At 53.5% G+C, this 15,956-nt stretch overlaps 6 protein-coding genes across 6 annotated transcripts; 3 read left to right on the top strand and 3 right to left on the bottom strand.

The window, feature by feature from the left end:
• Positions 1–948: 948 nt before the first annotated feature.
• Positions 949–1,914, bottom strand: CORC01_02978 (uncharacterized protein; the record flags this gene model as incomplete). Its single annotated transcript, XM_022614628.1, has 2 exons — positions 949–1,643; positions 1,719–1,914. 2 exons carry the CDS (start codon positions 1,912–1,914, stop codon positions 949–951), a joined length of 891 nt encoding a protein of 296 aa, XP_022478929.1.
• A 2,663-nt stretch (positions 1,915–4,577) lies between these two features.
• CORC01_02977 (uncharacterized protein) lies at positions 4,578–5,234 on the top strand (the record flags this gene model as incomplete). The annotated part of the gene is made up of 1 exon (XM_022614627.1): positions 4,578–5,234. One exon carries the CDS (start codon positions 4,578–4,580, stop codon positions 5,232–5,234), a length of 657 nt encoding a protein of 218 aa, XP_022478928.1.
• Positions 5,235–5,413: 179 nt separating this feature from the next.
• CORC01_02976 (nucleoside diphosphate kinase) lies at positions 5,414–6,703 on the bottom strand (the record flags this gene model as incomplete). The annotated part of the gene is made up of 7 exons (XM_022614626.1): positions 5,414–5,613; positions 5,680–5,745; positions 5,802–5,846; positions 5,901–5,959; positions 6,026–6,069; positions 6,132–6,162; positions 6,348–6,703. 7 exons carry the CDS (start codon positions 6,701–6,703, stop codon positions 5,414–5,416), a joined length of 801 nt encoding a protein of 266 aa, XP_022478927.1.
• Positions 6,704–7,922: 1,219 nt separating this feature from the next.
• On the top strand, positions 7,923–10,987 carry CORC01_02975 (glycosyl hydrolase family 31; the record flags this gene model as incomplete). The annotated part of the gene is made up of 2 exons (XM_022614625.1): positions 7,923–8,007; positions 8,118–10,987. 2 exons carry the CDS (start codon positions 7,923–7,925, stop codon positions 10,985–10,987), a joined length of 2,955 nt encoding a protein of 984 aa, XP_022478926.1.
• A 1,661-nt stretch (positions 10,988–12,648) lies between these two features.
• Positions 12,649–14,417, top strand: CORC01_02974 (uncharacterized protein; the record flags this gene model as incomplete). The annotated part of the gene is made up of 2 exons (XM_022614624.1): positions 12,649–12,730; positions 12,832–14,417. 2 exons carry the CDS (start codon positions 12,649–12,651, stop codon positions 14,415–14,417), a joined length of 1,668 nt encoding a protein of 555 aa, XP_022478925.1.
• Positions 14,418–14,522: 105 nt separating this feature from the next.
• CORC01_02973 (uncharacterized protein) lies at positions 14,523–15,361 on the bottom strand (the record flags this gene model as incomplete). The annotated part of the gene is made up of 3 exons (XM_022614623.1): positions 14,523–14,712; positions 14,795–15,164; positions 15,232–15,361. 3 exons carry the CDS (start codon positions 15,359–15,361, stop codon positions 14,523–14,525), a joined length of 690 nt encoding a protein of 229 aa, XP_022478924.1.
• Between the last annotated feature and the right edge of the window lie 595 nt (positions 15,362–15,956).

Here is a 15,956-nt window from a genome sequence, read left to right as displayed (position 1 = left end):
TATCTGAAGAAAGTGACCAGAATACACCAACTGCAAAGTCATCCGTCACTTCTACCATGGAGTAGACGAGACTTGCCGCTGTCTTGGTGCCCAGCAGCGGGAAGCACTGCGCCAGCAACCCCTGCAACCTTAATTAAAGGGCTTTGAGAGCTGATCGTACAGCAGTATATTACCTAGACTCCGTTTTTCATCAGTTAACTTTGCGGCGCCGATATAGCCACCGTATTAGGGCTGGCTGCCTGGAGTTTGCTCACTGCTCAGACACAGTACCTTTGTCCATGGGCCATGGCATGTATCATGACAATCATCTTTGTGGCAATACAGCTCCGATGCATCTATATAACGGATGGAAGTGGCCTGTCAGTTAGCTATGAGTTCAAAATGGATGGAATCCCGTGTGGGGATAAATACTCCCGAGTTTTGCGTTGATGTTTGCGACTAATCCGCCGAAGGTCAGTGACCTCGTTGCTTTATCTACAGTACCACCAACTGCCAGGAGGAAGATGGATTTAGGCTACCTCGCTATTTGGAACATACCATCGACTTTGAGAGTAAAGTTACCTGTCCACTATACAAAAGTTGAGAATATTTCGAGGAGGCTTCCAGGTATTTTTGTTGGATGGATTGTGCGTTATTTACAAACGCAACGTCCCAGACAAGGATTCAAGTACAATTCTCCGATCACACTGAAATCTAGGGGACAGAACATGTACGTGTAGATCACGCGATGACACCTGCAGAGGAACTCCCTGGATTCAAGTAGTTGATCTCAAAGTTCCAATTCTGGCAGCTTGATTCCATCAAAACGCTAAGCAATAAACCTGAAGGATGCTAACCTCTGGGTACCGTCGTAGACTCGTTACATCATTGCTGTTCTGTTCCTTCTGCCATTTCCCCCATATACCTCCTCGCTCAAAGTAATCATTCCCGCTCCAGCTAGCTCATGCCTCACATCTCGAAGCGATCAATGGCCCAAGCAAGTCTCTTAGCCTCAGACTTGGGCTCCTTTTCCTCCGTGAAAGCGATCCAATGGTCGAGAGCCATAATCAGGCCAAGCGTCTTTCTCGTGTACGTAGCCTCCTGAGCACCACCCCCACCACCGCCATCACCATCATCGTTGTCACCCTCGCCGTCCTTGGCCATATCCTTCAGGTAAGCCTTGCGGGCGCCAATAAAGGCGTTGAGCATCACCTCGCAGGTAGCACCCTTGACACCTTCGTCCATCCACGAAGCGACGCCCTTACCCTTGACCATGTTCTGCCTCTTCGAAACCAGCTCGGCCACTTTGTTAAAGAAGGCCGGCACAGCGCGCTTCTGCTTCGCGGTCTCGCTGGTGAGGGTGTGGGCTTCGTACTTGTGCTTGAATCGCTCGCACTCGTCGAGGAGGAGGCGCATGAAGTCGATGATGCGGTTGGCGTCGCCCTCGAAATGCGCTAGCTGGCCCTTGAGCGCGAGGACGCGACAGATGTTCATGGTGGCCTCCTTGTCGATGAAACTGAGGTCAGGGAAGGAGAAGCCGGTCTTGAAGGTCAACTGGATGATGGTCGGGATTCGGTTGATTGCGATAAGGAGTTTGTCCTCGGGTGTGAGCATGGATTTCGGGATGTCGAACCAATCCTCGGTGCCGGTGCTTGGGCCGGAGACTAGGGGGGTTGCCCAAGGCCGTCAGTTGGATGCCTTTCATTTTTCTGGCGACGAATGAGGAGGGGGCTACTTACTCGCGTTACGACGGCGCATTCTGGAACTCTGTTTCTTGCGTCGACGGTCATCTGACGCTATGGCACGTCGCTGTTGAGGCTGGCGACGGTTCTGGGGACGATGGTACAGGATGAGCTGGCGCCCAAGAGACGAATCAGCCGGGACAGCCGCGCTGGCGGTCTCGACGGCATCGATGTCCATCTTATCGGGCGACATGTTGTCGATGACTTTTGCAATGATACCAAATTCGTTGAATGACGGATGAAGAATCGAAAAGAATCGAGATCGAGTTTGTTTTGATTGTTTGACTCGACAGTCTTCGGAGGTTGAATACTGAGGTGGGACGGAAGGAAGGCTTCCTTCAAGAATGTTCTGGGACTTATTTATTCACAAAGAAGGAACTAGAAGAGTTCAGCCCGTCTTGTAGGACTGTTCGGCAGCAAATTTCATCAGTCTTCGGCCTGTGGGTGAAAGGACTGAATGGAAGGGGCCGGCAAGGCAACATCGAGGTGCTTGACCCATGGAGGAAACAGGATAGGCAGGCCCGAAGGATGGTCTGGAGAGTAACAATCGGCAGTAAGTTCAGACGGCAGCTGTCTAGAAAAGGTTGATGATGATTTGAAAGACTTACCGGGTGCGATTTCTCACAATGTTGAGTTTTCTCTAGGCTTGGCAAGATGGAGGAACAAAGATAGTGCTGAAGGTTCTCCAAAGCTGTCTCCAAGTGGTGAATTAGGGCCCTTGTTCTATGCCGACTGGAAGAAGCCCTGAAGAAGGTCAGACTCAGAGACCATCGACCAAGACTTAGCTTACCGCGGGCGGCGGGCCGTCGCTCTGATTCTCTATCCTCGATCCCGAGCCCGAAGGCCGCCGCTAAGGCAGTCTGCCGCTCAACATCAGGCAACATTGAGTTAGGCTAAGAAACGAAAGCTGTATGACTATGGGAGGCGCCCGGAGGTTATTGCCCCAAGAAGGAAAGGTTGACGCGGCTTCGCCCGGCAAAGTTTGAGAGTTGTGATGAATGCCGGCTTTTCTTGAAGACGAAGACAAGCCATATGATGAAGCAAACCCATATGCCTCATCAAAGTCTCCTTGGCGAATTTATTAAAGCTGAAACCAACACGCAGGAATGAATTAGACCTCGTCACCACAGAGGACGAGACTGTTGTACTAGCACACTTGAGGAACACGAGAAGTCTCGGGCAAGTATCTTCATTCGAAAGAGGATCAGGGGGAGATGAAGAATCAAAGTTCGCTTACAAAAGTATACAATTAAGGTGATGGGGAGCAAGAAGCGAAGGAGTAACCACAGAAAGCTAGGCAGTGCGTGTTGATCGCTTCTAGTTCTACCTCTTTCGCGGCCCTTCGAAGGTTCTTCTCCTCAATTACCCATCGTAGTGACATCTAGAAGTACCGCCCAAGCGTAGTAGGTATTTTTGAAAGAGATCATCCTCGAACTGCTTTGTGTGTGTGTGGTGTGGTAGGTACCTGATGCTAGTTACCAAGTTGAGACATATGTTCGCAAGTAGTACCCAGAGTTCCAAACATTCGTTTACTCACTAACGGACCAACAATGTTCAGTGACTCGATGAAAATTGCTTCACAGATTGTTCTTAATTTTAGCAAGTAAACTTCGTCTTTTGCCTTCAGGCTGGGTGATTCGCAGCTTGTGTTCGGTCTTGAATGAAGTCGGCTCGGCAACATTACCTTGGCGACGCCCTGGTCAGTAATCAACATTCTACCCTCTCTATTTCTCTACCTCTCTCTGTTTCTTTTTCTCCATAAGATGGAGTCATAACTTCACATTTACATGGAGAATTGCGGAAAGTATCCCACGAAGGCTACTCGGTCCCCGACAAGGGGTGAGAAATAGACGGAGACCAAATGATGAGGAGCAAGCAAAGTCAGCAAAGGTGCGAGCCGTGCAGCAATTTGGCAACACTCAAGCATCAAGGCTTTACCGTATTTGGTTCGTGCGTTTCGCCTAGTAAAATGGGCTACGGTCCTTGCAGTGTGATAAGTAAGGCAGTTGGTCACATCTCATTTTTCGCACGCAAATCAATTACGCCTTGGAGTTGAAAACTTCGCGAGTTTTCCCCTCTTGGGGTTGTTTCTCAGATTCAATGTAACATGAACTTGCATGATGACTGCCCATCTGCCCGAGGCCGCTGGCAACTTCTGAATTTGATACAGACACTTGAAGCTTTTGAACAGCTTCGGTATAGTCCTGGATTTTGGGCAACGGGCCATAGCCAGCTTCGTTGCTCTCCCAGACTAATATTTCACAACAGCGCTGCTGCGAGAATAGCTGCCACATACCCCCAGGTTAGGCGGGAGTCCCGCTGCAGCCGTCATCTAAGCCGCTCGGACGGTGATTTCTTCAGTGCTCGCCGAACCTTGCAATAGTCCGCCCGTCCTCCCCAAATGTACTCCGAGTCGATCCTCATGCCACCACCAATGTCACATTGAGAGGTACAAGGTGGGGGGAAAGGAGAGATTAACAATGAACGAGACTTCGGATCGCAGCGCGCGTGGCTAAAGTAGGTAGCGCAGAGTAATAGGACGTCGTCGTTGGGGGGGAAGGAATCCAACTCTCGGCCCGCGGCGGCCCGCTCTGCCAATTTCCGGTCGCTCGACCTCACCGAACTCGGTAAAGGCCTCACCGAAGGAGCAGCGGCGTTTCCCCCCTCCACCCCACCGAGAGCTCTTTTTGAGCGTCCGCCCATGCCGATCAACCAAGCCAAAGCTCAACGCGTCAGCACACACCACATCGTTGACTTACGGCGAAAGGGTCAATCGCCTCCAAGTGTTCCCTCACAGTCCTCCGGATTGCAGAACCTGAACCTGTTAAGACAACCGCCGCCGCGAAAAGACCAGAAATGTTCGCAAGCCGCGCCTTCGCGAGGTCGCGGCTGGCCATCCGCACAACCCGCTCACGAATACCCACGACGAAAACGGTTCTGAGCCAATCCTCTACAGATTCCTCGCCCTCGTCTTCCCGCGCCGCAGGTCGCATCCTCGACCGCGTGCCCCTCCGCTTCCAAGAATACACTACCGGCCTCCGCAAAGCGCCCCTCTCCCATGTAGTCGCTTTCCTCATACTGCACGAAATCACCGCCGTCGTGCCACTCCTCGGCCTCTTTGGTCTATTCCACTACACAAACTTTCTCCCGCTCGAGTACGTGACGGGCCACTGGGCGGGCTACGTCAGGGATGGCGTGGGCATGGCGGAGAGGTATTTCAGCCGCAAGGGGTGGTTCGGGTTCGAGGCTCAGGACCGCGGGACGATGACGGGGCAATTGGAGAAGAGCGGGGATGGGGAGCTCGAGACGAGGACGGAGGAGGTGGAGAGCACACGGGACGTTTTGGAGAGATGGCAGAGGGATGGCAAGTACAAGGTTGTGGTGGAGGTGGCTATGGCTTGGGCGATTACGAAGGCGCTGCTGCCGGCGAGGATACTCGTCAGCGTGTGGGGGACGCCATGGTTTGCAGGCATGATGGGCAGGGCGCGCGGAATGTTTAGATCAAGTCGGTAATCACGGTTGAGATCAAGATTCTACCAGATTTTGGCTGGATTTTGGCTTTTGTTTGTACTTTTTTGATTGACCTGGGAACTTTTCTGTATCAACCTATCGACATGAAGACATGCATCCCACCCGTCCGGCAAGCGGACGGTGGACGTCTACGACTCGTGCAACGGCGGATTGAGAAAAATTTAAGGCTTCTCGTAGATCCAGTCGAACTGGGAAGACTTGTAGGAGACAACGTCGCCATCCTTGAACCAGAGGGCAATCTCCTTCTTGGCGTTCTCGACGGAGTCGGAGCCGTGGCAGACGTTGCGGCCGACGTCGATGGCGTAGTCGCCACGGATGGTGCCGGGGGCGGAGGCAAGGGGGTTGGTGGCACCGAGGAGGACTGTAAGGTACTATTAGATCTACGTTCTCGGCATGGGGAATTGGGGAGGCTGCATCGAGGACTTACCACGGCCGGTCTTGACGGCGTCACGGCCCTCCCAGACCATGGCGCAGATGGGGCCAGAGTTCATGTCTGTGAGGAGGTTAGCTTGGACTGCCGACGGACGAGGCATTGGAGATGGAACATACACTCAATGAGGCCGTTGAAGAAGGGCTTGTCCTTGAGGTCAGCGTCTAGCAGGAAGGTTAGCTTTGCTTTGCGATGGTGTGGTAAGGGAGGAGACGAACAGTGAGCCTGGAGGTGCTCCTTGCCGGGGGTCAGGAGCTTGATGGCGACAAGCTTGAAGCTGTAAGAGACGTGTTAGAGACTACGAGCTTGTTCAGAGTAGGGCATCGTCTGGGTGAATTCTTACCCACGGGTCTCGAAGCGAGAGACGATGGGGCCGATCAGGCCGCGCTACAGTACGGTTAGTTTGCTGCACCTGGCAATTGGCAAGCAACAGGTGGTATGGTGCATACTTGAACGCCATCAGGCTTGATAGCAATGAAGCTATTTCGAGGTCAGCCTTTTTTGTTCAGTTTCGAGGTGTGAAGTGTGCCCCTCCCTGCCCGAAACCTTCCCACGATGGCGGGGTAATTTCTGGACAGGAGAGGGAGCTCAAAGAAAAGCAAACAGCACGATGCGGCATTGTGGCACAGGGTCGCTGGATGGAAAGGGAGGAATGAAGAACTTACGTCTGCTCGGTAGACATTTTGGGAGAGGTATCAACGACGACGTCTGTTGGAGTTGAAGATGGTTGTTGTTCTTGGTAGATTGTGGTGGTAATAACAGAGGGGGCGGCGGGAGAAGAAAGGTCTGCTGCTGACCGCTGGTTTTGTTGGCTCGAGGAAAAAATTATGTACAAACCGAAGAGGAGGGCGAGAATTATGAAAGTTGGTGGGGGCAGCTTGTCTGCTGTTCTGCGGGCGTACTCGGGGAAGCTGTCAGGCGGTGGTGCATTTGCATTATTCTGCTGCGGCTTCTTGTGCTTCGAGGCGGGGTCATTGTCCTGCGCGGCACCAGCATGGTGGTGGGGTTCCGGACCAGCCATTGGATGGAAGTGGACGGGGAGATGTGGAGATTCTGTACAGTGCACCAAGCTTGTGATTAGTGAGCTAAGGTACGGGAGTTTTTGGAACTGTAGCCAGACCGCCTAGTTTTTTATTTTGACAGCTCAGCATTGATGGCGGCGGGAGGTGGAGGATCGGGAGGGTGTGGACAGAAGTGAACCAACGGGATAGCTCCTTACCTATAACACTCCAGATACGAAAGGCCAAGGTCAAGCGTCTCTTTTTTGAAACGTCACATACGATTGACCATAGAAATCGCCCAAGGGAAGCTCAAATGCTATGCTGTGTTGTTTACATTCAAAACAGTCGGTCAACCGGATTGAAAACGAACTGAGTGAGGTGCCGTACGGATTGGGGGCCTGGCAGATAAAGACACAGTGTGTTCATGGGAACCGACTCAGGCACACACAGTGAACAAGACCGCTTAAATGCATCAGAGTCAACCCCGTAAATAACGTATGCATACAATTACCCAAGACAACTCTCCACAATATCTTACATCTGACAATCTACTCACTCTCGAGAATGGGGACAAATCTATAAATTCAACTTCAAATTTCGTACGCAGACATCATCTTAAGCACCTTCCTCGGAAGAAATTATTCCCCAAGAAGGATTGTAGAGGCCGGCCGTGTGTCTGTCTACAATCTCGCATGAGTGATGCTCTTGCCAAACAACGCATACATATTCAAACCGATTTTGATGCATCAATTACCACTCTTGCTCCATTGTTATTACACGTGTCAGCGAGGTGGACCCTGATGGCCTGCAGCACCCCCCTTGGTGGTCCGTCTGCTCCCATGGCGGGGTAGATGTCACCCGCAGGATCTATGCACTAACCCGCAAAGCTCATATTCGATTAAGCGTGGACTCTCCGACTGACCCCTGTCTCCTGTAGCTCCACAACTCAAGTGACCGACGCTAAGCCTAAGTCGGAGCTAACCAAGGGGACAGCTGTTGAAGTTGGCCGTATCACCTGCGCAGGTACCTTTCTACCAAAACGTCACCAATTCCTCCCACCTATTCTGGCCCGAAGAGTGCCACAGTCACCACAAACACGCGACGACGCGAGAGCACCAACGAAGAAGAATCACCTTCTTTTTGGCTCACATTCCCATGTTTGCTTCTTGATACCAACGTTCTTTCTGATATTCCCTTCAATTCTTTCGGACGAACACACAATCGCCACACCCCTCCGCCATGGGGACCATCGGCAAGTCGTCCTCCAAATGGACGACCTTCTTTGGTCTACTGGCGGCACTTAGCTGCATGATCCAGCCCGCCGGTAAGGAATTCAGTGACGCCATGACCTTCTTTTTGCTTTAATTTCTCTTGATTCGCATCACTTTTGCTCTCTCATTCATTGCCCTATCGATACTGACAAGTCAATCGCAGTCATGGTCAAGGAACACGACTTCAAGAAGTGCCACCAGTCCGGCTTCTGCAAGCGCAATCGCGAGTACGCCGATAACGCTGTCTCCTCGGCCTCCACCTGGGCCGCCCCCTACAACATCCTCACCGACTCTGCATCCCTCAAGGACGGCCAGCTTCAGGCTGTCATCCTCAAGACCATCAACGATGCCCAGGAGACTGTCCGTCTTCCCATTACTGTCTCCTTCCTCGAATCCGGCACCGCTCGCGTAAGCGTCGACGAAGAAAAGCGCCAAAAGGGAGAAATCGAGCTGCGAAACAACAGCCCTGCCCGCAAGGAACGCTACAACGAGGCTGAGAAGCACGTCATCGTCGGTGGTCTCAATCTCGACAAGGAGGCCAAGGTCGCCTACCAGGACAAGGACCAGATCACCATCCAGTACGGCCCCTCCTCCAAATTCGAGGCTGTCATCAAGTTCTCTCCCTTCAGCATCGACTTCAAGCGTGATGGTTCTTCCCATATCAAGCTCAATGACCGCGGTCTGCTCAACATGGAGCACTGGCGCCCCAAGGTTGACAAGCCTGCCGAGGAAAAGAAGGAAGGCGATGAGAACGCTGAGAACGCTGAGAAGGCCGAAGGCGCCGAGTCTACTGATGTCAAGAAGGAGGATGAGAGCACCTGGTGGGACGAGACCTTTGGCGGCAACACCGACTCTAAACCCCGCGGACCCGAGAGCGTCGCCCTCGACATCTCCTTCGTTGGATACGACCACGTCTTTGGTATTCCTGAGCACGCTGGCCCTCTGTCTCTGAAGGAGACCCGTGGCGGTGACGGAAAGTATTCTGAGCCCTACAGACTGTACAACTCCGACGTCTTCGAATACGTTCTTGACAGCCCCATGACTCTCTACGGAGCCATCCCCCTCATGCAGGCGCACCGCAAGGACTCCACAGTCGGTGTTTTCTGGCTCAATGGCGCCGAGACCTGGATCGATATCACCAAGGAGAAAAGCTCACCCAACCCCTTGGCTCTTGGCGCAGGCTCCAAGACCAACACGCACACCCACTGGATCTCGGAGGCCGGCATTCTCGACGTCTTTATCTTCCTGGGCCCGAGCCCCAAGGACATTTCTAAGAACTTTGGCGACCTCACCGGCACCACCGCCATGCCCCAAGAGTTTTCTCTCGGCTACCACCAGTGCCGCTGGAACTACATCTCCGATGATGATGTCAAGGACGTTGACCGCAAATTTGACAAGTTCAAGATTCCGTACGACGTCATTTGGCTCGATATCGAGTACACCGATGGCAAGAAGTACTTCACCTGGGACTCCGACATGTTCAAGGACCCCATCGGCATGGGCAAGGCTCTCGATGAGCACGGCAGAAACCTCGTGGTCATCATCGATCCCCATATTAAGAACGAGGGAAACTACGATATCACTGAGCAAATGAACTCCAAGGGCCTAGCAGTATTGAATAAGGAGGGCAAGACTTTTGAGGGTTGGTGCTGGCCTGGCTCCTCTCACTGGGTCGACTGCTTCAACCCCAAGGCCGTCGAGTGGTGGACTGGTCTCTTCAACTACGAAGCGTTCAAGGGCACGATGGAGAACACTTTCATCTGGAACGACATGAACGAGCCTTCCGTGTTTAATGGACCAGAGGTCACCATGCCCAAGGACAATATTCACCACGGAAACTGGGAGCACCGTGACGTCCACAACATCAACGGCATGACTTTCCACAACGCCACCTTTGAGGCCCTTCTCACCCGTAAGAAGGGCGAGCTCCGCAGGCCTTTCGTCCTCACCCGTTCCTTCTACGCTGGCTCTCAGCGTCTCGGTGCCATGTGGACCGGAGACAACCAGGCATCGTGGGAGCACTTGGGTGCTGCCGTTCCCATGATTTTGAACCAGGGCATTTCCGGGTTCCCCTTTGCTGGCGCCGACGTTGGAGGCTTCTTTGGTAACCCCGAACCTGAGCTGATGGCACGCTGGTACCAGGGCGGGGCCTTCTACCCCTTCTTCCGTGGCCACGCCCACATTGACGCCCGTCGCCGCGAGCCCTACATGCTTGCGGAGCCGTTTAGAGGTATTCTTACCGCCGCCATCCGCCTCCGCTACAGCTTGATGCCTTCGTGGTACACTGCATTCTTCCACGCCCACCGCGACGGCAGCCCGATTGTTCGCCCCATGTTCTGGACCAACCCTACTGAAGAGTCTGGTTTCGCTGTTGATGATCAGCTGTTCGTCGGCTCGACTGGTCTTCTCCACAAACCCGTCGTCGAGAAGGACAAGGAGTCTGTCGACATCTTTATCCCCGATGACGAAGTATACTACGACTACTTCACCTACGAGAAGCACACAACCAAGAAGGGCCAGTACCTGACCAAGGCTGTTGCTCTTGACCAGGTCGCGCTTCTGATGCGTGGTGGTCACATTTTCCCGCGCCGTGACCGTCCCCGCCGTTCGGCCAAGCTCATGCGATTCGACGACTACACATTGGTCATCAGCGTTGGCAAGAATGGCGAGGCCGAGGGCGAGCTGTACGTCGATGATGGGGACTCGTTTGACTTCGAGAAGGGCCAGTACATCTACCGTAAGTTCAAGCTTGGCGGTAAGACCATTACCTCCTCCGATGCCGAGGGCCGGGACTCCAAGTCCGTCAAGGCAGGCTCTTGGCTCAAGGCCATGAAGGAGGTCTATGTCGACAAGATCATCATTGTCGGCGCTACCGACCAGTTCAGCAAGAAGGACCTCACTGTGAAGTCAGAAGGCAAAACCTGGACTGTCCCTGTCCAGTACCACGCTGCCGACAAGGGCCGCGCCGCCTACGCGGTTGTGGGCAGAGTTGCTGCCCGTATTGGAGAGGACTTCAGCATCGAGTTGGCCTAGAACCGTCCGAGAATGCGAATTCGCCGTCCGAGGATGAGAAAACATCCTTGAGTGGTACAAATGCTTTCACGTACTCGATCGTTGAATTCTTTGCCCGAGACGTCTGGCACATCAGAACACAGTGGCCAGGAGATATGACAACGACGGAGACGTCCAAGCGGTGAAGGAGCATGCTATGAATAGAGACAGTGCGCTCCTCAGATCGCCGCCAGGATTGATGATCGAGAGGCTAAGCAAGCCATTAGAGCGCTCCATTAGAGAGAATTGAAAGACACCTTCATATCAGTTGCTCAACTTCACTGCTGTGACTCCATGTGATTCCGGTTAACTGGTCTATGAATAGAATCGGATTGTTGGCTCAGGGGTTGAATGATCCAAGACTCGTCGGGACTGGGGGGCCCTCAGCGGCCAGAGTGGATGGATAGACTGCGTGGAGCCCCATTCCCATGATTTTCCGCTCAACTCTTCCACTCCTACCACGCCGAATTTCCATCTCGAAAGCGTCCGCGATGACGTGAGTTACAACCTCCAGTTCCGGGACTCCACATCCCGCGGCGGGGGTTTAAGATTCAACCGAGACACAGCCTCGCTCGCTTGCGACGTACTTGGTTTTCCTTGTGGATTTCTCGATTACTTGGTATCCGGGGGACGGCGGCTACGACTATCTTACCCCTGTACGTATGGGTCCCGGCAGAGAAGATGTTGATTCCGACCCTAGATGCCCGCAAAGGGAGTGACTGGTGATACACCCTTACAGTGTGCTGAGCGCTTCTAGTTCCCAAGCCACATTCGATAAAATCATGGCATCTCTAAATCTAAAAGTTTGAGAATACCTGCTTATTTTGTGGAGTACCATTCGATGGAGGAGTGCTCTCATTTACGGCACCAGGAGCTATCCATATCCGCATTATCACGGGGAACCACAAATTGTCTACTCGCCGTCCACCTTGATATACCGGATATCTGACAGCGGCCATTATTCGACCAAGCGCGAGGGTTGCAGCGACACACGGAAAGAAGTAAAGAAACGCTCAAAGGCAATACTCAGAATTCGGCGCGCAGAGCCAATCCATTTGACAGCCAATTGACAACTTCTCTTTTAGCCACCTAGGCTTGCCCTGGTCCTAATCCCCTGCCCCTGCATCCGTGTAGGGAAGACGCCGTTCACGGTAGCTAGATGCGACTGATGTGAACGGGACGTTGTGGCGTGGGAGCTGAACTACGCCCGGCCCAATGCGCAGTCCAGTCGAGAAGTATCTCCACACTTCTGTATGAGACATTGTGGGGGAGCTGAGCTGCCGGTGAGGGCCGTCCCGCTGGGCGATCACGGACATACACGCAACCGGCTTCACTAGTACCTCAACGCGGCTGGCTGAAGAAGCAGGTCAGCCGTGTTGAGCCCATTCTAGACCACGGATGTGTGTGTGAAGCAGCCGAAATGTCTCACTAGTAGAGTGCAAAAGGTGGCTTTCTGGACTTTCAAGGAGCGAGGGTCGGCTGTCGTAGTCCACGCCCAGATACTGTTATAAGTATGGGCTCATAGTACTACAACTTTGTCTCCGAATGGTCCTATGTAACCTGTGATCAGAGAAACTAGAGGAATTTCTCAAACCATTCGCAACCCACCAGTTTTAGCAGCAGGCAAGCTGCCGACCTTCATCATGATCGACATCGGGATCCTCAAGCAAACACTCACCACCGAGCAAGTCCTCGAACCGGGGACAGTGCAATATGAAAAAGCCGGTAAGTTTTACCTACTCAACCAAGCCTGTGTCCCGCATGTCCACTCTTGCAACCCATTTCCGGCGATTCAGTCAAGCAAACTGACACCATGAAACCTCAAGTGTTCATCGGCAATCTCAACTATCGGTTCACGACCCCAGCCGTGGTAGTCCAAGCCAAGTCCACAAATGATGTCGTCTCCACCATCGACTTTGCCCGCGAGAACGCCCTGCGTCTGACCGTCAAGAACGGCGGCCACTCATACATGGGTTACTGCCTGAACCAGGGCGGCATCGTCCTCGACCTCAGCCTCATGAACACCTGCCACGTCAACTACGACAAGATGATCATCCGCATGGACGGCGGTCTCGTCTGGAAGGATGTTTACTACAAGTACCTCAAGGACAAGCGCAACATCGTCATCGGCGGCCAGTGCCCGACTGTCGGCGTCAGCGGCTTCACTCTCGGCGCGGGCCTCAGCCCCTTTTCGCGGAGCTACGGCCTCGGCTGCGATAACCTGCTCGAGATGACCATCGTCACATGGAAGGGCGAGGTCGTCACGGTCTCGAGGGAGGACAGGGACGAGGGGAAGCGGGAGCTGTTTTGGGCGCTGGCCGGTGGCGGCGGCGGCAACTTTGGGGTGACGGTCAGCCTGACGAGCAGGATGCACAAGCTCAGGGACGACGGGGGCAAGGTGGTCTGCGGGCAGCTCCAGTGGAATCTCCCGCAGCAGAAGGACGACTTTGAGAAGATGATGGACGTCTTTAACAGCAACGAGTGCCCGTCCGAACTGACCATCGACGCGCTGTGGTCCCATACCAAGAAGAAACAACTGACGGGCGGCATGACGGTCATTTACAATGGCGGCATGAAGAACGCGCAAGCGGCGCTGACGCCGTTGCTTGACTTTCAGCCCGCCGTCAACACCCTCAAGGAGATGGCCTGGACGGACTGGGTGCACCAGTCCGAGGGCTGGGACCCCAAGAGCCAAGTCTACCACCACCACGCGTCCTTCATCTTCGCCGAGGGCGCCGTCACGCCGCAGCTCGCCGCCAAGATCTCGAGTCTCGTCGAGCAGGCGACCCGCGTGGTGGGCATCACGGACGACAACGCGGTCAACGACCCAAAATGCCACATCTTGTGGGACCACATCGGCGCCGAGACCGAGGCCGTCGCGCCGGACGCGACGCCCTTCCCCTGGCGCAGGGGCCACTACGTGACCACGATCAAGGTGCAGTGGACGGACGAGAGCAAGGCCGACGAGATTATGAGGTTCGTTTGCAAGTGCAAGGCCGAGCTTTTGCCCTACGCGATCGACCAGAAGGCGGCGTACGTGAATTACATTGACGGTACCGTTCCCAACTGGCAGGAGGCGTACTACGGGCACAACTACCCGCGGCTGCAGAGGATCAAGACGCGGTGGGATCCGGAAAACTTCTTCCGGAACTGGCAGTCTATCGAACCTTTGGCGGACGGCCGCGAGACCGTGCCCATTCATGATGTGGTCGCCGTGCCTAGCGTTGGCCAAGTCAGGAGTCTCCCGCAGGTTCAGAGGGTGGAGAAGTGGTGGAAGGAATGTGCGCCGCTCGTCACGCCGGAGGATTTGGGCTCGCCCCAGACGGACGCGGAGGTCTTTGAGATTGAGGCTGAGCTGCGCAAGAGTGTCCTCGGGAAAATGTTCCAGAACGGAAGCCAGGTAGCTTCGTAGATGGTGGCAGAAAGTGTGCGTAACTAGTTTTACTACTTTCACTCCATCGATCTCTGAGTATTGGCTCATTGTCTGAGGAATATCTCCGTATAAACACTAGCTACCTTACGCATGCTGCTTCTCGAATGCTGAAAACACCTCAAAGCATAGCTTCTCCGCCGATATCTTTCCGTCACGGTTCAGCATCATTGCGTTCATGACGGACTGCGGGCTTGGTCCTCCCAGAACATTGACGGGAGGCGGCACGATGGAGTTGCTCTGGAGCAAATTTGAGAGCTGTTCATAGAGCTCAGCGCTGAGAAAATGATTTGGCATTGAGACCTATATAATGAACAAGTCAACACATCAAAACAGGCTACCAGGATATTATGACACACATGGAGGAGATTCTGCGGTACGTGTGAGCTGTCGGAAAGGCCCTGAAGACGAGGACGTCGTTTACTCTGACGTTGCTAGGAACCCCCTCGGTGTTCGCTTTGCCCGGGCGGACTGTGCAGAGGACTTCAGGGCGACCGCCCAGAGCAGCAGCTGCGGTCGCCGAGGAGCTCGTGTTAACGATGGTTTCAAATACGTGTGACAGCGTCGGTACTGCTTTTTGGATTTTTGCCACGACATTGACGTCGTTATAGTCAAAGGCATAGGTATCCCCGGCATTCTTGACGTAGTCAAAATTGCGAGGGCTGCAGGTCGTGGCTACGGGGTATCCATGGAGCTTGGCTAGTTGTATGGCAAAGTTTCCGACAACGGCTATGGTTGAGGTGTCGTTAGTAATCTCATATCTTCGAGTGAAATGATGGGAACCTGGTCATCTTACAGCTGCCGTCCCAGATGAGCACCGGAGGCTTGGGGTTAGATGTATCCTGCGATAAGTCAAGAGAATCTTTGGAAAGAAGCGCCAGGTAAGCGGTGTTTGAACCTATGTGAGAGCCATCGGATAATGACATTTGAACTAACGGCATTTGATCAGCTCCAAGACATGGCGATATTCACCGATGCTACACGCTGGAGACTCGAATCTAACCTCGAGGCGCTGCAGCTGACCTGGAGAGCCTCAACCTGCCGTCTAACTCACGACAAATTTTCAGTCCCTCAGAATATTGTGCGGCGTGGTTGAGACACGACATGGCTGGCAAGACCGTTTTTCAAGACTCGACCACCCTGTCATTTTAGTAGGGCGTGTTCAAGACGTGTATATCGACTGCGCAAGAAACCCAAGGACCGAGATGAAAGAGGAAGGAAACCGTAATACGTCAGAGGGGAGAAGGAAGCGTAAAGCCAGACTTGAATCATAGTCACTTCAAAGCTACGGGTGGTGAGAATCTAAAGACTGGAAGGATTCAGAAAGATGCGGGTTCGGATTCCCCGGTCCGTGAACCCGCGTTCCCGCTTTCTTATTACCCACCATCGTCATACAATTGTCAATTGCCAGTTTTTGAAGGGATTATCTCGGACTATTACCTCGTGCGTTGGCTTCCTTAGTCAAGTAGCACAGGTGGTCGTCCTAAGCATATTGAACAAAGTGAGATATACCTGTTCAAC

This window comes from Colletotrichum orchidophilum, assembly GCF_001831195.1.
Source record: "Colletotrichum orchidophilum strain IMI 309357 chromosome Unknown Scaffold_17.1, whole genome shotgun sequence".
Taxonomy (NCBI): domain Eukaryota; kingdom Fungi; phylum Ascomycota; class Sordariomycetes; order Glomerellales; family Glomerellaceae; genus Colletotrichum; species Colletotrichum orchidophilum.
The sequence above is the reverse complement of the archived record's forward strand: the minus strand, read 5'-3'. Positions and strand labels throughout refer to the sequence as shown.